This window comes from Lepidochelys kempii, chromosome 9 (assembly GCF_965140285.1).
Source record: "Lepidochelys kempii isolate rLepKem1 chromosome 9, rLepKem1.hap1, whole genome shotgun sequence".
Lineage (NCBI taxonomy): Eukaryota > Metazoa > Chordata > Testudines > Cheloniidae > Lepidochelys > Lepidochelys kempii.
In genome coordinates this window covers 16915078-16939398 of record NC_136388.1, presented here as the reverse complement: position 1 = coordinate 16939398, position 24321 = coordinate 16915078, and the positions used below count along the sequence as shown (strand labels likewise).

The 24321-nt window shown below is 42.6% G+C and overlaps 2 protein-coding genes across 2 annotated transcripts in view; one reads left to right on the top strand and one right to left on the bottom strand.

Moving 5' to 3' along the window:
• The window catches only part of PHC3 (polyhomeotic homolog 3), a 112945-nt gene that overhangs the window by 53623 nt on the left and 35001 nt on the right, over positions 1–24321 (bottom strand). The gene's annotated exons all lie outside the window — the stretch shown is intronic.
• LOC140916866 (A-kinase anchor protein 4) lies at positions 1072–3438 on the top strand. Its single transcript, XM_073358754.1, has one exon. The coding sequence runs from the start codon at positions 1072–1074 to the stop codon at positions 3436–3438; it is 2367 nt and encodes a 788-aa protein (XP_073214855.1).

Sequence of the window (24321 nt, the reverse complement as noted above, 5' to 3'; positions counted from 1 at the left end):
AAGCTGAGAACTGAACCTAGATCTCCCGAGTACCAGTGCAGTGATTTAACAAGAGCATCCATTCTTTCCAGACCTACAAGGTATGCAATAATCTACAAACAGAAATGTCACCAGGGAGATTTAATATTAATCTCACAAACCTATGGTAAATATTTTATTAGGGAACAATCCTGCACTGGCAGAGAGATAGATCAGATGACAAAAAGTCTTTTCTCAATATAATTCCTACGATGTTATGATTTTTCAATCATCTGACAATAGAGGGATTAGGAACTAGTTTGGTTTTATAATCTCAGTCACACTCCCTGTGTTTCGATTTAAAGATTTTATTTTATTTCAGAGTAGAGGAAAAAAGAAAGATACACAGGCTAGTCCTAAGAAAAAAAAGGAAGGAAGAAGACAAAAGGAAAAGAGGGGAAAAGAAAAGGAGAATGAGAAAAAAAGTGGGGAATGGAAAGAGAAATAAGACACTTTTCAAGTCTAGAGGTTTTTTGTTCAGCTATTATTGGTGAGCACTGATCTTTGTGATGTCACCACCTCAGGGAGAACACCATGAGACTACCACCATCTTCATTCCCTCTTCTAATCAAAAGATAACCTCTGTCTTATACTATCAATATATTCACAGTATATCCAGAAAATGCAGCTTAATGCAAGTTTCTTTGTTAAGTGGTGCTGACTCCTTGTTTATGTTTACGAAAAAGTGTTTTTGTTTATATGGAAAACAAAACACAAAGAGTCTCCATTCCCTCAGCGCACCTATCGGAAAACACCCTCCAAACCCAAAGGACACAGGTTTAATACAGGCTAAAGGAAAAAAAATGTATAGCAGTCCACTGCTAAAGCATTGCCAACGCATCATTGGTTGTTGGTGAAACTGGTTCTTTATGATGTCACTGCTGCTATAGAAACCATTAGTCAACACAGGTGAAGATCCCATCTGGCAGTAGAAGAGCATGGAAAGCTGAGAGAGGAGGCAACATCTCGAGTCTGGCAGGGTCATCACAGCAGCTCAACTGAAAAAAGAACACTCTACGGTCCTGGGTACGGTCCTATTATCAACCTGCAAAGATGTCTCAGGAAGTTGACTGGTTACACAGCCAGGCAGGTGTGTGTAAAGTAGACCTCTACAACCCTGATGAACAGAAGGACCAGGACCGGAAAGTGATCTGTTTTGTAGATGTCTCCAGCCTAAATGTAAAAGACAAAGATTCAAAAGCAAAGAAAGCTGCTAGCCAGTCCAGCAGCATGTCTGAACCTTCAAATGAACTTGATCTGGGCAATCTGGAGGAAAAAGAAGTCATTGTAATAAAGGACAATGAGAAGCAAAATCATTCTAAAACTGAAGGAGCAGTATGTCTTTTCAAACAAGGTTCAACTGATGAACTCAGCGTTGTGAGCTGGCTCAACAATGACCTTCAGAAATATGCAGTTGGATTCCAGCATGCACTGACCCCTTCAGATGCCCCTCAGAAACGCAAAGTTAGCCAAACCTTCAATGATCCATCGTTGTCCCAGAACAGTGACACATCTTTAAAGTCTGCCGGTGCCCAAAAGGGAAAGAGAGATCCAGATGATGTTTCATACTATGTAAATAAGCTCTGTTCTTTGGTTGTTCAAATGGCTCGTAAAGAGATCACAGATAAATTGGAAGGCACTGCCAGTAAGTTTATACGTCAGGGGATTCATGGTTCAGGGAAAAATAACAATTCCCGTGGTTCTGTGAGCAAAATCGCATCACAAATGGTGAATGAAGCTGTTGAAGCAAGCACACAGGACCCCCAGGGTAAACTATCATCCCCCAGACCATCTCAAGAAAAGACTACCAAGAGGGAAGATACTTCAGGTTCTAATAGAACATCGCTCTTCTATGGTGAGATGTCTAATCAAAATGGCTATAAACAGGGAGGAAAACCTGGAGATAAACAAATGTGTCAGCAAGCAAAACAGTCTGGGCAGGATGATTCTGGTACTTCTGTAAGCAAAGGGTTAATGGTTTATGCAAATCAGGTTGCTTCAGACATGATGTTCTCATTTATGAAGACCATGAAAGTCCAAAGGAAGGATGGTAAGACAACCCCAGCTTGCGTAGTTTTGAAGAAAGTAATCCTCAAACATACCAAAGATGTCATATCAGACTTGATAGACTCAACCATGAAAAATCTGCATAATGTCACAGGGGTGCTCATGACAGACTCTGATTTCGTTTCCACAGTGAAGAAAAATCTTTTCAACATAGGAAGTCAAAAGTCTACTGAAATTTTGGAAGCAATGGTGAAACGCCTGTTTAAAGCCCTAGCAGGGGATGATAAGCAGTCCAGGTCTCAAAGCCTAGCATACACATCACTTAAAACAGGCTCCCAAGACAGCAAATCTCAAGGCATGCAATTTACAGCAATGAAAAGTGAAATGCATAACCAAGGGAAGGACAAAGACCGAGGAGCCAGCAAGGGTCAATCATCATCAAGCAAAGCTTCAGAAAAGCATTGCTCAATGGATAAGTACGCAAAAGACCTCATTGTGACTGCATTAATGTTGATACAACAACATCTATTACAACAGACAAATGGCAAAGACTCAGCATGTGAATCAGGTGCCAGTTCATTTGGATATGTTTCTCGTGATTCTCATTTTGAAAAGGCTGGGAGCAGCCATAGTTCCAAGTCCCTTTCAATGGCTGCTGGATCAAGGTACTCAGGGGCAAAGAATGACCACCAACAACTTGACTCCCAAAAGGGGGACATATCAAGTATCCTGTTATCAATCATCCAGAAGGTCTTATGTGAGGCTGGTTTCAATATAGATGACAATTCCAGTGAAACAAACAAGAATTATAAAGAGGCTGCCACCAATGATAGCAAGTGCAGCAAAAAGGCCTTATCTAAACAGCCCAATTCAGCCATGGATCAGTTTGACAATATGGATCAGATGAACAAGCAATTTATTGATCAACTGGTGGAATCTGTAATGAAGTTGTGTCTATTCATGGCCAAAAACAACAGCCCAGATTTAGCTATAGGTGACCTGTTGGACGAACAAAATGCATATGGTGCTTCATCCTCAAAAACGCCAGCAGCACCCAGGAGAAATTCACAATCCAAGGGTAATGGAAAACAGCTATCAGGTTCATCATCTGGTTCTGAAGTGATAGTGAACAACCAGAATACCAACAGCAGCACACTGAACAAAGAACTCCAGGCTATCCTCCAGTGGATGGCTGCTTCCCACTTCAACGTGCCCAACCTGTCATTCATGAATGAAAATGAAGGGGATTTGAAGAAGCTTCCTCTGTTGGCTGAAAAAGCAGCCAAGAAGAACTATAGTGTTGGGGATATTCTCCAAGAGGTAATGAGGTACTTTGAAAAACAACAGATGGATGCCGCTGTGGGAAACATGCCTCGTAGTGGGCTGATGGACTGGTTGCTTGCTAACCTGTAAGCAAGTGCCGACTCTTCCTCCCTCTCATGTTACTTTGACCCAGCCCAAGCGCCTAAATCAAATCTTTGCTGGCGCAACAAATAAGAACATCACAACTCATTTGCAAGAGACAACACTGCATTGAATTCAACAGGTTGTCATACACTAGCTGGGCAAGATCATCAATAAAAAAATTTTAAAAAGGAAGACTATTTTATTAAGCACTTCAACAGAGTGTGAGAAATACAAGGCACTAGTCAGAGCAATAAACCTGCTTCCCCACAGGTAGATATGAAAACTAGAGTGGGGTGAGGAGGAAATTAAAAGATGGGAGGCAAAGTGGAGCAGTAAGGGGGGTGGGGGGGGAGGGTCCATCAGAGAGGTTCCTTGTTAGAAGCCTTTCTAGAGTATCTTGGAAAGGATAGTTTTTGTGATTTCTACCAGGGTGTTGTCTCTGGACACTGCTTGGACATTTTATCTTTCATATCAATCTTTGACTAGTTGGTGTCTGATAGATTGGAAACTCCACCCCCATCTTGGACAGAAAAGGAGCTTTCTGTGTCTTCTCCCTTTCAAAGACTACTAGCTCCTGCAAGGAATAAGGGAAAAATGTCTCCACTTCTCTGTCACTCTCCCAGGCTATTTTTAAAATCTTCCTTCACAGTGAATAACCCCAGTGCTTGCCTGTGCTGTTACTCAGAACTTCCTCAAGCAGCATCACATTAAGATCATTTTTGCCAATTTTACTGCTGTCCACTGTCTTCCAAATAGTAGTCGTGAAACTGACCATAGTCTTATTAATTTCACTCTGGTACTGTTTAGTAAAGTAGATGTCTTCAAAACTTTAAGGGCTAGAAATTTCATTATTTGAAAAAAAAAAAAAGTTTAGATTCTGTGGAAGACGGTATAGATCCCTTCACAGTAAGCTTCTCACTTGCCCTAGTGAGTCTCTATTTCAAAGTTCTTACTTCTGTAGACAGCATGTATTGTAAAACACGGCAAAAATGGAGTTTAGAAACACATCTTATATTGGGAGAGTGGAGAGATGAGAGGATGCAGTAACCAATTACTACAAATCTTTGAAGATTTCCCAAGTAGGAAATTATGCAAAATAAGGATTAGTTCTTGCCTTGACTTTTATAAACAACAGTACAAAACAAATTAATCAGATGCTTTCTAAATACTGTTCCCCACCCTGACTACCGCCTTCAAAAATCCCTCCCGCTGTTAAAGCTTTTTTGTGTCCAATTAACATTTTCTTAGCACCAGAATTTCTTATTAGTTAATTACACAATGGATATCTAGTAGGCATCCAACTGGAATAAACCTGGAATACAGGTTTTGCTTCCATCTTTTTGAACATTGTATAGTTGATATTTAGGAATGAAATTAGCCTATACAATTTACATTGTCTATTATTATTTATACTGAGTGAGTAGAAATTAGCTACTTGCCACAGGTTCCTGGACTGGGACCTGGAGAAGAGGGAGGGTCTGGGTTTCCCTACTGGTTCACTGGAAAAGGTAGTACAGAAACACCCTGGTGCAAAGGGGAGGAGGACTACTGAGTTTGGAGCTGGGCCCCCTAAGATGCATTGCTCTGCACCCTGCAGAGCCTGGGAAAGGGTGAAGAGTCTGCAGTGGGTGTGCCCAGACAGAGGAGAAGAGTTATATTATATTTCTTTGAGTTTACTGGACTCTGTTTACCCTGGAAGGGTCAAACTAACCATGGACAGAGGGCTGAGTCATGAGAAGAGGCAAACCACCACAAGGCCAAAGCAGCTGTTGGCAGGGGTGGAAGCCTATATTGCCATTCCCAGCCACAAGGGGGTGCACCAGCAGTTAAGTCCATACCTCCACACTCCTCAACTTCCCTCTCACAAGTGCCCAACATAATGTCCAGTACCCTTATGCCCTTTCTCTCCACACAAACAAGCAATTCACCCCTAAGATAAATAGATGAAAAAACAGAGTTGAGATGATGTAATATCTTGTAAGTACTGTGAGAAAAGTGGGACTTCTGGAAGTATTTAAATGAGGAAAGGGGTGGTGCTCAGGAGAGAGGTTCCATATATAGCGGCAGACATGGAAGTTGTAACTCCCCACCTGCCCCCAATGGGCAGTGTATCTTTAACAATTACCTTTTAAAATTATAGGAATCATATGCAACTGCAAGCACCATACAAAAGTTTTAGGAAAATGACAAGACAACTGCCTACAAGACCCTGGTTTCATAACAAATTCCTTTATTAAAGCAATAGAATATTGACAAGGTTCTCTTCTGCCTGAGAGATATCAAACCGTATAATGTGGCAAAACCATTAACTTTATCACCTGAGAATCAAAGGAAACACTCTCTCGAGCCTAACAACCATAGGTTTATCTCTGTAAATATGATTCTTATAACATTTAAACTCTTAACAGAGATTCAAAGGAGAGATGCTAAGGGAAAATTGTCCTGGAATTTAAGGTTTTTTCAGACCCATAAACCAGGATTTTAGGAAAAGTAAACAATATATTAACATTCATCTGAAAACTAATGTAAAATGGAATAGTTTTTAAAAGGTTGCCGTTTAAAAGCTTTTCAAATCTTTATACCAAAGGCATACTTTCTTCCCAAACTTTCAGAACTACCATCTCCCTGCTCCCCACAATAATTTCAAGTAAATTACACAAGTTTGCTTTGGTTCTGACAAGTTACACTATATCACCATTAATTTAACACTGTACTTAAACTACTAATTGTCATTTGGAAAGATATCCAGAATAGCACTGTTTAGAGATGTTACATATGAGGAATAGTTAGCAATCATATTAATAAATGTTGTTTAACTTTTTGATACATTTTTGTTCAAGACTTTTAATCCTACTTTAAACAGAAAATATCTCTATTTTATTAAGTCTCTTTATTCTCATCTTTACATTGCAGCATGAGTTGCTTTTTTGAATTGCAGGGAAAGAGGAAGAGCAACAGTAACAACATTTAATACAGCAAAAGCTCTTAGTTGCACATTAAGCTGTATTTTCAAATGTCTGCACACTTAAAAAAATACAGAACATAAGTGGGAAGTATACCCACCAAACATTTTCAAAGAGAAGTACAACCAGAGTGCAGTCAGCAGCATCTGGCCTGACATGTGCTCATTAGGAAGGAAAGGACAGGTAAAAACATTGCAATGAGCTTCCTACTTACTGACCACTCCAAATCACCTGCCTTTCAGTGGTTTATTAGACTAGCTATTTTACGCACAAGCCAGACACACAGTCATTTGAAAGCACATCATGGCTGCTGGGCATAGCACCAGCAATATCCTTACAGCTCACATATGGTCCAATCCCTAACAGGACCAGGAAAGGAAGCAGAGATGAAAACTCTCAGGTCTTGTATTTTGAACAACATACAACTAAACTCCTAGCAAGAGTCACCAAACACAAGGAAGTAGAAATAAAACCAGTTAAACTGCCATTTTGAGTTTCCAGGGGATGGGGACACACATAAAGGATTTATGCTGTGCCAGTCAGGGGGAGGAGAGGAGAGGAGAGGAGCCATCGCCATATGTAGATAGTGATGTGAAATATGACTAATACGTGTAACTAGATGGGAATTTGCAAGAAACACTGTTGGCATCAGAAACCATTCTATTTCCTTCATCTGTCTAGAACAGTTCAGGAGTTATAGTCCAAACATATCAATTTATTAGGGGAAGTGTCTCTCTCTCAAAAAAAGTGAAGTCCAAAGAGAGTAAACTCATAGTGCAGAGTGGCCAATCGATCCCATGTGACACAGACTAAATTCATTTTTGCATCAGGAGACTTTTCAAGGACTGAGGAAACCTATGGGAGCAGGAAAGGGCTATGATCTATGAATGTATAGCACTCTTGCAACACTAAACACCCAACACAGAAGCAATGGCACAGATAACTAGGAGCATGTCATGAGTAGAAAGCTCTCAAAAGGTAGACACTGTCATGGCAGTTGAACACCAGGGTGGTAGGGTCTGAAAGCTGATTAACACAATGGACTACAGTCACAGTAGAATCCTTATATGGGATACCATTGGGAACAGTTCACCTCAGAAGTGAAATGATGCACAAGACACTGCTCATCCTTTAAAAACTGTGATAATTACTGCTGAATCACATCTTCCCCCCCAAAAAGAGTAATTCTGCAATTCCACATACTGTGCAGTTCAACAACCCAATACTCTGGCTAGCTGCTATGTTTTGTCCAGGGGTTTCTATGCCAGAAGTGAGAGCAGGCCATTGTGGGCTGCTGCCTGGCCTGTTAGAAGGGATTCTGACTACTTCTGTGGGGACTTGCTAGCTATTTGAGTTGCCTGCTGTTCCCTGAGATATATTTCTCACAGAGGATCCCTCACTCAACACCTACTAGCCCTTACTCCCCATATCTCTTGAGTGGCAGTTTTTTCTGGCTCTTTCTTTCAAGTATGTCCATATTTGTTCTGCGGTCTTTGGGGTCTCTTCCTTTCAAGTTCACCCTCCTCTACTGTACAGGAGGGAGAAATGGTTAAACTATGTGGAAGGTAGAAATGTAAAAAAATATATAAAACATGTAAGTCACCCCAATATTCCCCTCAAAACTGAGGCAACAGCTAGTGCTGTGCCCTACAACAATGTACTGAAATAAAAGTATCTGTGGCTTGTGTAAATGAACTCCTTTAGAGGGATGTCGAAAGCAGTCTCACCACTTATGAACCCAGACCAATTTTTAAGCTCTCAAATACAAGTGGCCTGATATTCAGAGGTACTGAGCATTCACAGCTTACAATGATGACAGTGAGAAACGCTCAGCATCTCTAAGAATTAGGCCACTTTTATTTGAGTGCCTATACATGGATCTAGGTGCCTACATTTAGTTCTATCATTTTGGCCTCTGTCACTAAGATTCACCCATACATGGTCACCAGGCAGTTAGAGTCATTTCCCATTTTAACCAGTTAACTAAGGTTGCAGAAAAAAAAGAAAGAATACCATTTCAAAATATAAAATAATGCTTTCCGCTATATTATTTCAGTGATGTGGGCTAGTAATGAGCGCTGCACTGGGGGCTAGGAATATTGAATTCTAATCCTGGCTCAAAGACACACTCCCTTAGTGGCCTGGGTTGTCCAGGCTAAAAACAGAAATAATACCTACCCTTTCCAAAGAGCTTGAGCAAAGGGAGAAGCATCCTGGAGGTCAGGGAGACAAATCTGAAGGTCTGGATAAATACTGAACTCTTGGTGCCTATCTAAACTGAAACACATAGCCTTCTGAGGTTCATAGACTGCTATGTTAAAGCTTAAGTGGGGACAGAAGAACATTCATACTATTAGTACTACTAAACATTACAAAGAGCCTCACATGTTTTACTGACATATTACTAACGAGTATTAATAGTTAAACAAAGGCACAACTGAACCACTACTGAACAAAAATTGTTTACCAATAACTCCCAATGCAGTGTATTTAGTCCAGTGAAATATCACCTCCTCAAGGAAAAAGGAATGTTTTCATCCTTGTGAGAATGTGGCTTTGAGCAGAAAACTGGTAAGCACGTAGACTGATTCAGGTGGAAATCAGATACTACATTTGACAGAAACTTAGGGTGTAGCCTAACCAGACTATGTCTCTCTAGAGCATTTAGTCCCCCCACTCTCCTGCTGAGGTGATGGCCACTAAAAAGGCTAACTTCGCTGACAGGTGCAAAAGCAAGCAGGAGCCTAAAGACTTGCATGGAGGGCCCATACGAGCAGACAAAACTAAATTCAAATTCCTGGTGTACTTGAACTTGAGCAGACAGGAACAATCTATTCAGGAATCTTGTCATCGTAGGATTAGTAAAAACAGTTCTACCATCAATTTGAGGGTGAAGTGTAGCAATTGCAGTCAGATGCATCCTAGTTGGGCTGAGGGCTAAAGCAAACGCTAAGATATAAAGTAGGGCTGTAGATTAAATCACAGTTAACTCACACGATTAACTAAAAAAAATTAACTGTGCTTAAAAAAATTGATCACGATTAATCGCAGTTTTAATTGCACTGTTAAATAATAGAATTCCAATTAAAATTTATTAAATATTTTGGATGTTTTTCTACATTTTCATATATATTGTATTCTGTGTTGTAATTGAAAGCAAAGTGTATATTATTTTTATTACAAATATTTGCACTTTAAAAATTATAAACAAAAGAAATAGTATTTTTCAGTTCACCTCATACAAGTACTGTAGTGCAATCTCTTTCTCGTGAAAGTGCAACTTACAAATTTAGATTTTTTTTGTTATATAAACCCACTCAAAAACAAAACAATGTAAAACTTCAGAGCCTACAAGTCCACTCAGTCCTACTTCTTATTCAGCCAATCACTAAGACAAACAAGTTTGTTTACATTTACAGAAGATAATGCTGCCCTCTTCTTATTTACAATGTCACCAGAAAGTGAGAACAGGCATTTGCACGGCACTTTTGAGGCTGGCATTGCAAGGTATTTATGTTCCAGATTTAAACATTTCATTAAAGTGAATGTTAAAATTTTATAAATACAGAGGTTGAGAAAAGAGTGTCTGTACATCTGGGTATAGTGCTTAGATTATACACAAATATAAAGTTTGTTTTTAAAAGTCATATGATACATATAGTACATAATCAGCAATAACTCAAATTTAGGTGAATTAATTTAAGAATACAGTTTAGATATTAGCATCCAAGTATTCGGGTACATCACACATGAAAAGTTGTAGAGATTTTGTTGTAGAAAGCAAAATATATCAATGAGTGAAGATTGTCCCTCAGTAATTGAGCATTTAGAAATTGTTGTCTATTTAGAAGACACAAAAAGTATTTCAGTTACTTTCCTGACTGCGCTTCTCATAGGCACTCCAGCTTCTCTCTCCTGGTATTACTCATGTCCGATGATGTGTTCTATGTAGATGTCCCTCGACCACCTGATGAAATCTGACACCACGAGTTGCCGCATCAGCTGAGCGTCGTGTCGACTGATTCCGCATTCTCTCAACACTCGCTCGTTACTGGGGTCCCATGAGCCCATGGCTCCGATGATCAACACGTGTATCTGAACCTGGTAAACCCAGCTCTCAAGGTTTCAGCCAGAGGGGAGTATTTCTCCTCCTTTCGAGCTTGGGCATTGTGGAGGGCTGGGGTCCTGTTTTCGAGGGCACTGTGACGTCCACCATGATGATCTTCTTCTGGTCCTCACTGGTCATGACGATGTCTAGTCACATTTGGCTGTCGGTTACAGGGATGGTGGAGTTCATGGCAACCCTTCCTACAGGTGGTGGGATGGCTCTAATCAGGTGATCTTGGATGGCGTTGTGTCGCCGCTCCCAGGCTCTGGAATGGGGCTTGCAGCTACACAGGAGGTGGGACACTGTTTGCTGGCATAGCTGCACTTCTTACATCGTCTGTCCTGATTCCCATGGCGGACAGCTCTGTTCAGTTGAGCCAGGCCCCGTGGATGAACCGCTAGTTGGCAAATCAGGTGAAGCTGCCGCCAGAGAGGAAGTGATTGCTGGCATCCCACTTGCACGTCACCTTGAACCTTGCCCTGGTCCAGCTTTTCTACATACTGGCAGCAGACGGCATCCTTCAGGGTCCTCTCCAGCATGGTTCTAGCTTTCAGAGTGATTTCACAGGATTATATGGTCTGTGTTCTTCACCTGTGGGACCAGGAGTCCCAGTTCCTGGCATTCTTCGCACCACATCCAGCGGCAGCCAATATGCTTCTCCAGTCATCATGTAGCGTTGCGGACACAAGTCCAGAGTGAAGCAAAGTCTCCCCCATCTCTTCCAAATTCACCTTCCAGTGAGCAGCTCAGGTAGGTGGCAACATCTTAGTTGGAGGGGGTTCTGGCAGTTCACTTTTTGATTACATCCTGCAGGGCACTTTCTGTGATGTTTCTCACCATGGCATCTGGGCACATCAGGAGACAGAAGGTGTGAGTGATCACCGCAATGTTGTACAGATCACCCATACAAGGGATGCTGGTGCTGCCCTGCCTGTGTGAGATGAACACCAGTTCATTGCTGGTTCTTTGGGGAAGAAACATCCACTTCTTCACTAGCTGCCTGATGCTTTTGTCTGCCTTGTTCAGAGGTACCTTCACCACGGCAGATTCCCTCAGGATGAATGAGATATGCGGATCAGGAAGGTGTTCAAGGCATTGATCTTCTGCCATGGTGTCAGTAGGGAGGAGCTGATCCTGGCCACATCTCGTAGAATCTCCGTGATGGTATCCTCAGGTGTCTGCTGTACGTGGAACCGGTGGGCGTGCCGAGACGTTGGTATGCTTGCCTATCCTTGGGGAAGATCATAGGTTCACCCTGGATCTGAAAAGGCATCACCTAGACAGAGTCCCCCCTACTGCCATCAATATGCAGGGATGCGCACTTCCTAGCATTGAAGTGGAGTCCCATCCAGTTAGCAGCCTGGCTGGTGATGTCGAGCTTTTGTTGGAGATACTCGAGGTTGTCTGCGATCAGGATCAGATTGTCTGTGTAGCCCAGGATATTCACACTGTTGCCATACAGGTCAAAACTGCCTAGACCACTGGAGATAGCTCAAATGAGCGGCTCCATGGCTAAGTTGAAAACAATGGGGCTGAGGGGACAATCTTGCTTCACACTGTTACGGATAGGAATTTTAGGCGTCTCTCCTTCTATGGAGCAGATGGTGGTGGTGCAGCCTTCAAAAAGTTCCCAGATCATTTGGAGAGTTTTCAGGCATCCCAAACTCTTGCAGCGTGGCAAAAATGTGCTGGTGGGGTATCGATCCAAATGCATTAAGCAGGTCGATCCATGCTATGGCACATTGCCTCCATGCCCTTCTGGCCATGTGGATGGCAGTCTGAAGGACAAAGTTGTGTTCGTAACAGCCTTCACAAGACATGAAGCCTGTCTGGATGGAGCTGATGGCTCCTCAGTTCACAGACCAGATGCTAAACATTCGTATGCCCCTTCATGTTTTGGCCAGCATTCCAGAGGATATGCTTCCATGCTGATGCTCATTAAAAAATAATGCATTAATTAAATTTGTGACTGAACTCCTTGGGGAGAATTGTATGTCCCCTGCTCTGTTTTACCCGTACTCTGCCATATATTTCATGTTCTAGAAGTCTCAGATGATGACCAGCACATGTTGTTCATTTTAAGAACACTTTCAGTGCAGATTTGACAAAACGCAAAGAAGGTACCAATGTGAGATTTCTAAAGATAGTTACAGCACTCAACCCAAGGTTTAAGAATCTGAAGTGCCTTCCAAAATCTGAGTGGGACGAGGTGTAGAGCATGCTTTCAGAAGTCTTAAAAGAGCAACACTCCGATGCGGAAACTACTGAACCTGAACCACCAAGAAAGAAAATCAACCTTTTGCTGGTGGCATCTGACTCAGATAATGAAAATGAATATTGTCGGTCCGCACTGCTTTGGATTGTTATCGAGCAGAATCCATCATCAGCATGGATGCATGTTCCCTGGAATGATGGTTGAAGTATGAAGGGACATATGAATCTTTAGCGTGTCTGGCATATAAATATTTTGGGACGCTGGCTACAACAGTCCCATGAGAACACTTATTCTCACTTTCAGGTGACATTGTAAACAAGAAGCAGGCAACATTATCTCCTGTCAATGTAAACAAACTTGTTTGTCTGAGCGATTGGCTGAACAAGAAGTAGGACTGAGTGAACTTGCAGGCTCTAAAATTTTACATTGTTTTATTTTTAATACAGTTTTTTTTATACATAATTCTACATTTGTAAGTTCTACTTTCGTGATAAAGACATTGCACTATAGTACTTGTATTAGGTGAATTGAAAAATACTACTTTGTTTTTTACAGTGCAAATACTTGTAATCAAAAATAAATATAAAGTGAGCACTGTACACTTTGTATTCTGTGTTGTAATTGAAATCAATATATTGAAAATTTGGAAAACATCCAAAAATATTTAAATAAATGGGTATTAACAGTGTGATTAATTGTGATTAATTTTTTAATCACGCAATTAATCAAGATTAATTTTTTTAATCGCTTGACAGCCCTAATAAAGAAGTAGTCCAGAATTCTTTGAATCATAGTTTGAGTATGCGGGATATTATGTGTAACCGCCCAGATGGAGGATTACCTACTCTTGTTTTCTACTATTAAGGAGGACATTCTGGACTGCCACTGAACAGTATGTGTCCTCTGTTGTCAGCCACTGATAAACCATGCTGAGAGGTGTAGCACCTGAGGATTTGGGTGCAGCACACAGCTGTGATTCTGAGTTATCAAGTGTCTGGTTAGTGACAATAGCAAGGGTTACCTGGGTTAGACAGCTTTTGTAGATCACAATACCAGGGCTGCCTGAGCTACAAGAATCAATTTGCCTCAATCTTGTTTCAACTTGACAATGACTCTGGGAATAAGGGGCACTGGTGGATATGCATACATAGAAACAGGAAACCATTCAAAATTGGCCCAGGGCTATGACCTACTCTGGAACAGAACTGGAGAAATGTCCTGTTCTACTGAGTCACAAACAGGTCCACCTTCAGAAATCACCATACAAAAAACACTCAAGCTAGAACCACTGTGTTGAGAGACCATCTGTGGTCTAATTTGAAGTATCTGCTCAAGCTGTCCACCAGGCCATTTGAACACCTAGCAAGTGAGAGGCCCTGAGACTGACCAAGCTCCAACATGCAGAAATTCCACAACTTGACTGCCTCCTGGCACAGGCTGTCTGACCTAGCGCACATAAAATACCACTGTAATGTTGTTAGAGAACCTGGACAGTCCTGCCCTGAATGTGAGGCAGGAACTGCTCACAGGCACAGAATATTGCACACAACTCAAGAACATATGTGTAAGGTGGCCTCATGGGCAGTCCACAAACCCTGAGCCTGAAGATCTCCCAAATGTGCTCCCCACTCATGGCTGAAGCGCTGTTATCAAAGTGATTGAAGGGAAAGGTTGAGAAAAAGAGACATCCCTCTCCCCCATACAGTCTTGGCTCATCCACCAGTTCAGAGACAGCTACACTGTCTAGAATGCATACCAGCCTGTCCAGATACTGAATCTGAGAGTGACAAACTCACATTAGCCATGTCTACTTTTCCCTGAGGTAGAGCTGGGCATGAGGGGTCACATAAGTACTGCTGCCATGTGACCTATGAGTCTGAGGCAATTCCTTACTGTGGTTCCTGGCTGATCCTTGAGCAATGTATAGAGGCCCAATATGATCTGGATTCTGGGGAAAGGCAGGAAAGCCCTGGCAAAAATTTAATCCAGGACCACTCTAATGAACTCTATTCTTTGTAGAGGTGATAATGTTGACTTTTCTGTGTTTTCTAACTTCAGGCCCAGGGTGCTGTATGTTCAGAGAGTGCGATGGATAGCAGCCTCTACTTGGTGTCTGGAGTGATCTCAAAGCAACAAATCACCCAAATAGGGCTACACAGACATCTGGCTGGCAGAGATAGGCAGCTACCACCATACACACCACCATGCTGTAAACCCACAGTGCTGATGATAGATAAAAGGACAGAACAGAATAGTGAACTGTAATGATCTCATATCACGAAACTTAGGAACTTCCTGTGACTCGGGTGGATCACCACACAGAAGTAAGTGTCTTGTAAAGTTGAGAGTACCACACCAGTCTGCTGAAACTAGGGAAGGGATAACAATAGCAAGGGATACCATACGGAACTTTTACTTCTTGTTGTATTTATTTAGGTTCAGAAGATCTAGACTGGGTCTGAGACTCCCTTCTGGCTTTGGGTATTGGAAAGTATCAGGAATAAAAAACCCTGCACCAAAGAACACAGTATCTTGCACTTGTTATCTCAGTAGAGACTCGTGAGGGGGTCCATGAAGAAGGAGTGGGAAGAGGGAATAGAAAGAAATTTCAGGATATATCTCAATACCACTGTGCATAGCAGGCTGAGTTAAATCCAGTAATGCTGAGTCAAAAGGCAGACTGGTACCAAGCATCACTAGCATCTCTCATATGTGATCTGCTCCTGTGAGAGAGTGGAAATATTGATTTGTATCCCCCAAGGCATTCAATACAGCCAGTGAGGAGGCTGGTATGGCCCCAGACCGCAGTTGTGCCTGCACCAATTGTCCTAATCTCTGGCTCTAATCTCCTCATATCTCCTTTTGTGGGTATGAGAACAGGGTCTGAAGAAAACCCTAGACTGTCAATAGCGCGAGATCCAAAAGCCCACTTCGGATTCTGACAAAGAAGTGGAATATTCTGAGAGCCAACGTGGTGCAGTACTGGGAGCAGCTGTTGGAGACTGTGACCAGGATCTATTCCGGGAACATGGTACCAGAGAAAGCATGGACAGCTTCCTAGCTGCTGGTATTGTGTGACAAAACAGAGATAATACAGCAGTGGAGGAGCCTGAAGAAAGGGTAGCAGGACTGTGGTTGATGTGCCCACAGCAAACTGCCAGAGCTGATGACTACGGTACCTGGAATGGTGCTGGATGAGGGTCTTCACCCTGAATTAACAGCAGCGGTGGCCTCAAATGCATAATCCGCCACACAGGCCTCCAGCATTGTCAGTACCAATAAAGGCAGATGTCCCACCATAATCAGAGATGTCTGATATAGTGTCAAAACAGAGGAAGTCGCCAGTCTCAACGGTCCCTTGGAGGACACCAGAGTTAACGTCTCAGGTCAATGAGAGAAAGTATGAACCAATAACAGAAAGTGGGGAGCCAAAGGGCATGCTCTACCATTGGCACCAGAACGAACCTCCATGGAGGAATCTTTCACTGCAAATGTCAAAGAGCCCAATACCAACTTCTTATCCTTCTGAGGCTGGAATTGGTCTGATGTCTTTGACCTTGAAGAAGATGGTCCCAGTGATGGGGATCTCCTATGGCTCCTATTTGCCAGTAAAATGGGGAGTACTCTGGAAAGGAGTTGTCAATGAAATCCCCTTGGAGAACAAAGGGGGTTCAGACACTGGTCTAAGGGAAACCTCCACAAGAATATATCAAAGGTGCTCTTCCTGCAGCTTCTTTGTCCTGGTCTTGAAGCCCTGGCAAATTGAGCACCTGTCTCTTACACGGCCATCATCCAAGCACTTTAGATAGCAGGAATGAGGATTACTGCCAGGCATCAGCTTTCAGCAAGCAGAACAAGGCTTGAAACCTGGGGACGTTGGCATGGGATCCCGTGGTACAGGGCAACAGCCTGAAGCTTGCCTTACTCAGAAAAATTGACAGAAAACTTCTAACAAAAAGGAAAATAAGAAAAATGTGCAATGAACAAAAACAGTACCACTAGGAAGAATAAGTATGTATCCATAACTCTGTTCCCAAAGAACGAGGCGGTAAACACAGACTGCTCTGACTACAAACCATAAGAAGGAACTGAAGGAGTGGAAGGGTGTCACCATCCTTTACTGTCCGTTTGGAATACAAGGAGCCGTGCTGTGGGTGGGGCTGCGTCTGTGGCTACTATTAGGGGAAACTCTGGCACAGGTACACAAGACATGTAAATACCTCCAGTGTAATGGACATATGCAAGCACTGAAAGAAAGTTTATCATATTGCACAACATATGCGTGTACCAAAGACAAATTGGGTTGGAAAATAGTAAAATAAAAGGAAAAATACTGCAGTATGATACATAATACTTAACAGAAGTACAAAAGGGGTTATTGATATACAAGAATTTTTTAATTCTGGGCATCTCAGAATCTGGAAGAATACTGACAAATTGGAAGGAGTTCAGAAAAGAGCAAATTATTGGAAGGCTGAAAGAAATGATTTATGAGGAAAGATTAAAAGCACTAAATATGTATCTCTTGGCTACATTAGACATAAGAGGAACATGTTGTATGCAGTGTAGTTGTAGCCATGTTGGTCCCAGACACAAGGTGGGTGAGATAATATACCTTTTATTGGACCAACTTCTGTTGGTGAAAAAGAAAAGCTTTTAGACCTGAAGAAGAGCTCTGTGTGGCTCGAAAGCTTGTCTCTCTCACCAACAGAAGTTGGTCCAATAAAAGATATTACCTGACCCATCTTGTCTCTGTAATCAGAAGAACATAACAGCTTAAGTGTAAGAGTGTCAACATCAACAAATGGAGAGGAATTATTTAGTGCGATACAGTGCAGACTGGAAGGGATAGATTTTAAGCACTGCCCTGGATTACAGTTTTTGGTTGTACTGCAACCCGAATTAATTGATTCCAGCTAACTCAAATTAGCATTATAAATGCTAGTCTAGACACTCACAAATATTTGTTTTTAGTTAACCTGAGTTACATCACAAACAAAACTGCAGTCTAGACAAACCGTGGAAATAAATGGATAAAAATTAATAAAGGAAAACTCTAGTCAGATAACTAACTCCCTGACAGTGGCAGGTATTAGAATATGGAAAAGTATGTATCCTAAGCTAAGTCATAGAAGCCACAGCATTTGAGACATTTAAAATTGAAGAAAGCACTATAATCAATAAGGAACAATCATACATTGACAAAGGAAGAACTAGATGATTGAATAGGTTATGACTATCTGAGATTGCTTGATTTATTGCACCAAAAATATAAATTCACCAAGAGTCACATAATCTTCCTTAGGTTATGTCTACATAGCAGCTGGGAGATGCGAATCCCAACTTGGGTTAACATACCTGTACTGGCTCTTCTTGAACTAGTATGCTAAAAATAGCAGTGTGACCACGATGGCCATGGCAGTAGCTCCAACTAGCCACCTGAGTACAAACCTGTCTAACATTCTAGATACGTACTTGAGTTGCTAAGCCAGGGGTGGGAAAACTTTTTGGCCCAAGGGCCACATCGGGGAATAGGAATTGTATGGCAGGCCATGAATGCTCACAAAATCGGGGTTGGGGTGTGGCAGGGGGTGCAGGCGCTGGGGTGAGGCTGGGGATGAGGAGTTTGGGGTGTAGAAGGGTGCTCTGGGCTGGGACCAAGAGGTTCAGAGTGTGGGAGGGGGATCAGAGCTGGGGCAGGGGTACAGGAAGGGGTGCAGGTTCCAGCTGGGGGTGCAGGCTCTGGGGTGGGGCTGTGGATGAGAGGTTTGGGGTGCAGGAGGGTGCTCCAGTCTGGGATCAAGGGGTTTGAAGAGTGGGAGGAGAATCAGGGCTGGGGCAGGAGGTTTGGGCGTGGGGAGAGGCTCAGGGGTTCAGGCTCTGAGCGGCGCTTACCTCAAGCGGCTCCTGGAAGCAGTGGCATGTCCCTTCTCGGCTCCTATGTAGAGGCGGCTCTGCACGCTGCCCCATCCACAGGCACCGCCCCTGCAGCTCCCATTGGTGCTCACAGGAGCCGGAGCGGGGCCATGCCCTGGCTTCTGGGAGCCATGTGGTGTGGCCCCCAACCCAGCATCCTGGCCGGAGCGGGGCCGAGCCGTGTGGTCCAGCTCCCGACCCAGTGCCCCGGCCGGAGCACTGAAGTGGGGCCGAGCTGTGTGGTGCGGCTCACGGGCCGGCTTAGAACAGCTTGCGGGCCATAGTTTGCCCACCCCTGAGCTAACCAAAGCTGTCACCTGTGCTGCCATGGCCACACTTCTATTTTTACTGTATTAGTTTGCGCAGAGCTAGCACATGTATGTCTACCTGATCTGAGAATCACACTTCCCAGCCGCCATGTCGACATACCCTTAGACTTTTTAGGAGACCAGAACTTGATGAGCCAGACATTTCTGAAAAAAACTAGGGAAGACATAGCTGTTCATTGTAACTGGGTTCACTGTTGCCATGGTCACTAAGAAACCAAATCATCTAACTCCCAATGATCTTATGTCATTGTCAAGGTTCCTCCCCCACTCTGAACTCTAGGGTACAGATGTGGGGACCTGCATGAAAACCTCCTCAGCTTACTTTTACCAGCTTAGGTTAAAACTTCCCCAAGGTACAAATTAATTTTATCCTTTGTCCTTGGAATATCCACTGCCACCACCAAACTCTAATTGGGTTTACTGGGAAACGTAGTTTGGACACGTCTTTCCCCCCAAAATCCTCCCAACCCTTGCACCCCACTTCCTAGGAAAGGTTTGGTAAAAATCCTCACCAATTTGCATAGGTGACCACAGACCCAAACCCTTGGATCTGAGAACAATGAAAAAAGCATTCAGTTTTCTTACAAGAAGACTTTTAATAGAAATAGAAGTAAATAGAAGTAAAGGAATCACCCCTGTAAAATCAGGATGGTAGATACCTTACAGGGTAATTAGATTCAAAACATAGAGAATCCCTCTGGGCAAAACCTTAAGTTACAAAAAAGACACACAGACAGAAATAGTCATTCTATTCAGCACAGTTCTTTTCTAAATCATATAAAGAAATCATAATCTAACACATACGTAGCTAGATTACTTACTAAAAGTTCTAAGACTCCATTCCTGTTCTATCCCCGGCAAAAGCAGCATACCGACAGACACAGACCCTTTGTTTCTCTCCCTCCTCCCAGCTTTTGAAAGTATCTTGTCTCCTCATTGGTCATTTTGGTCAGGTGCCAGCAAGGTTACCTTTAGCTTCTTAATCCTTTACAGGTGAGAGGATTTTTCCTCTGGCCAGGAGGAATTTTAAAGGGGTTTACCCTTCCCTTTATATTTATGACAGTCATAAAGCCAAATCTAACAGGAACTGGGCTCTCTGCTGGTGATCTAATGAAGTCAACCATGATAATCATCATCCTCTCTATGATGAAGGGAGCAGATTACTTTCTTGCCTTACTGTTGCTTTGTATTGTATTGTAGGGTGGCATGGGTAAAGACTAAGTAGCAAAATTCTCTAACATGGTGAAGAGGAAGAGACACAATAGCTTCAGCAATTCCACAACAAATTTAGTGTCATGTTGGGCATGTCAATTCAGAAGAAAGTAAGTGCAAGTTGCCGTGTCACAGTCAGCATCATGTGCTATTTTGTCTCCGCAGCTGTAGTTCTGCAGTGGTAATGGGAGCTGGGATACTTTCTCACATCCTGTTGTTCACTTTACTCACTCTGGCATCACTCAAAACACTACAATATTTATCTTATGTCACTGAGAAATTGTTAGGACTTGAGGATTGAGATCTAAGGATATGACAAAGGGTTTTTACAGTTGCAGTTTAGCTAATACATAGGTTGAAAGAGCCACATACCTTTGGGCACCATTACAAAGAGTTTTCAAAAATTGTGAGAATATTTTATCTTGTAAAAACAAATAAATGAAAGTCTGAAGGATGCTGCCAACATGCTGTGGCCTGTATGGAGGGAGACAGTATTGAATCATAGAATATCAGGGTTGGAAGGGACATCAGGAGGTCATCTAATCCAACCCCCTGCTCAAAGCAGGACCAATCCCCAACTAAATCATGCCAGCCAGGGCTTCGTCAAGCCTGACCTTAAAAACTTCTAAGGAAGGAGATTCTACCACCTCCCTAGGTAATGCATTCCAGTGTTTCAGCACCCTCCTAGTGAAAAAGTTTTTCTTAATATTCAACCTAAACCTCCCCCACTGCAACTTGAGACCATTACTCCTTGTTCTGTCATCTGCTACCACTGAGAACAGTCTAGATCCATCCTCTTTGGAACCCCCTTTCAGGTAGTTGAAAGCAGCTATCAAATCCCCCCTCATTCTTCTCTTCTGCAGGCTAAACAATCCCAGCTCCCTCAGCCTTTCCTCATAACTCATATGTTCCAGTCCCCTAATCATTTTTGTTGCCCTCCACTGGATGTTTTCCAATTTTTCCACATCCTTCTTGTAGTGTGGGGCCCAAAACTGGACACAGTACTCCAGATGAGGCCTCACCAATGTCGAACAGAGGGGAACGATCACATCCCTCGATCTGCTGGCAATGCCCCTACTTATACATCCCAAAATGCCATTGGCCTTCTTGGCAATAACGGCACACTGTTGACTCATATCCAGCTTCTCGTCCACTGTAACCCCTCGGTCCTTTTCTGCAGAATTGCTGCCTAGCCATTCGGTCCCTAGTCTGTAGCAGTGCATGGGATTCTTCTGTCCTAAGTGCAGGACTCTGCACTTGTTCTTGTTGAACCTCATCAGATTTCTTTTGGCTCAGTCCTCTAATTTGTCTAGGGCCCTCTGTATCCTATCCCTACCCTCCAGCGTATCTACCACTCCTCCCAGTTTAGTGTCATCTGCAAACTTGCTGAGGGTGCAATCCACACCAACCTCCAGATCATTAATGAAGATATCGAACAAAACCGGCCCCAGGACTGACCCTTGGGGCACTCCACTTGATACCGGCTGCCAACTAGACATGGAGCCATTAATCATTACCCGTTGAGCCCGACAATCTAGCCAGCTTTCTATCCACCTTATAGTCCACTCATCCAGCCCATACTTCTTTAACTTGCTGGCAAGAATACTGTGGGAGACTGTGTCAAAAGCTTTGCTAAAGTCAAGGAACAACACGTCCACTGCTTTCCCCTCGTCCACAGAACCAGTTCTCTCATCATAAAAGGCAATTAGATTAGTCAGGCATGACTTGCCCTTGGTGAATCCATGCTGACTGTTCCGCATCACTTTCCTCTCCTCTAAGTGCTTCAGAATTAATTCCTTGAGGACTGCTCCATGATTTTTCAGGCACTGAGGGGAGGCTGATTGGCCTGTAGTTCCCAGGATCCTCCTTCTTCCCTTTTTTTAAAGATTTTGCCAGTCGTCCGGGACCTCCCCAGGATGATTAAGTCATAGGCCTCCAACAGAAAAGGCCAAGACTTCTGTTTGTGCAAGATTTTTAATGTGGGAACAGGGACAGCTAATAAACTCTGTCTTGTTTTTCTGCAGAAAAAAGTAAAGTGGTATACAAGGGAGGAAGCTAGAAGGAAGGAGAGAAGAGAAATGAGAAAGGACCAAATAGCCACTGTGCCAACTGGAGAGTCCTACAATGGGCAGCAGCAGGAGGGGCAGAACCACCTGAGTGATGCATCATGGTCTACAGTCTACAAGGAGAGTCAGCAACAAGAGTCTCTGGACCACCCAGCCCTTTTTCTCCACAAGGACAGCCACTAACACAATGCATCTCAGGCTGTGCACAAAGAGGAGCTGAAAAAAAGAGTACCAGACTTGTACGGTGTCTTCAGATGTATACTACCAAGAAGAAGAGGACCTGAAGCAGTGGCAGGCAACTCCAGCTACCATCACACCCTACAGGAGCGAGCTAACAGATCCTCAAACATTTGCGCTGCTGTACTCTATCTGGAGCACTGCTGAGCAGTTGATGGATGAAGTCTATTAGAGGTGGAGAGGTATGTTTTTTACATATTAAATAAAAAAGGGAATAGTGGATTTAGTGGATGAAATTAATGTAGTAAATGTAATATATCTGGATTTTATACAGTTAATCATGGATTTGATCTATTCTCTCCTGAATTCATACTCAGAAAATTATGAATATTAGTTTGCAACAGACAGTAAAAATGGTGGAATTTGGTACTGGACACTCAAAAACATCAAACTATAAAGATATATATAGCTAAATAGCTCTGATGAGACTGCTAAATTCTGCACTCGGTATTGAAAAGATATTGACAAACTAGAAGGATTTAGGAAAAGAGCAACAGCAATGAATAGAGGACTAAAGGGAGAGGTTTATGAGGAAAGATTAAAACAATTTAATGTACATAATTTGGCTAAACAACGATTAGAAAGGGTAAATAATAAGGATATCGATTTTCTTGCATAAATATAACTAAAAGAAATTAGATGAAATTAAAAGACAAAATGAGGACACAAACACTTCCTGCTAGTTAAATGATTTTACAAGGGAAATATGGGAAGCCACATAATCTGAGAGATTAAAAATTATCCTGGACAAAGCCGTGGAAAAATGTTTTGAGGGATCAATCCTATTTTGACAGAAAAACGGACCAGATGACATCATCTCCACCTCTGACATTTGTTTCTATGACTTTTCAATAGTCTGATAATAGATATCTAGAGAATAAGATCATTTAGTATCATGTCCCAGTCATTGTTCCTCCTTCCCTTTAACATGTTTTAATTTTATATTGCCAGATTAAAATATAGCGTGTAGACAATGGAATTGCATTGTTCAGGCCAAGGAAATTTCTCTGAGATGTTATATTTGAGGCACTCTGTCCACTCAGAGTGTGCCTTCATTGATGAAAAGGAAGAAAAAAAAAACAACGTGTGTTCTTAACTTGGGTTAGCTAATCAGCCAACTCAGGTTTAAAACAGCAGTGAAGACATGGCAACTCTGCTTTTAACTTGGGTTAGCAACTCAAGTTCCATCCCAGGCTCCCATATAGGTATTAACTCAAGCTGCTAACTTGAGTTAAAAACAGAGTCACCATATCTTCACTACTACTGTAACCCGGGTTAGCTAACCTGAGTTGGTTAAGAACATACTCGCCTCCACAAAATGAAGACATACCCTAAGAATCAGGTTTTTCTAAGATGTCTCACTCTGTGTATTATCATCATTTATTGGTGTTTGCGTTTCCCCAGGCAACAAACCAGGAAAAAGATAGGGATAAAGAACTTGACCAAGAAAGCTTTCCAAGAATGGATGACAACAGGTCTGTGGATGGAGAACTGAGACACGGAATATTCAAGGAAATGGGGGATCAAATCATCTAAGTTGAGAGGTTCCTAAGCATGTGCTATAACTCCCAACATGAGCAACAAGAAAAAGAGGTCAGTTCAAGCCACACAGGAACATCCCCATCACCCTTCAAGGAAGAATGCTCTGAGGATATAAATGAGGGGCACATCCCTCCTAAAGAACAGGAAAATCACCCAGGCTCTCCAACATCAGTCTAATGGAGCCAAGGGGGGAAGCCTGTTGCACTTTCCCGCCATCTAACTTCTTTTCTGGTCTGTCAGAGCAACCCAATGATGCCCTGAGGCAAACAGGATTAATCACCTCACCAAAACACAGCCCGCT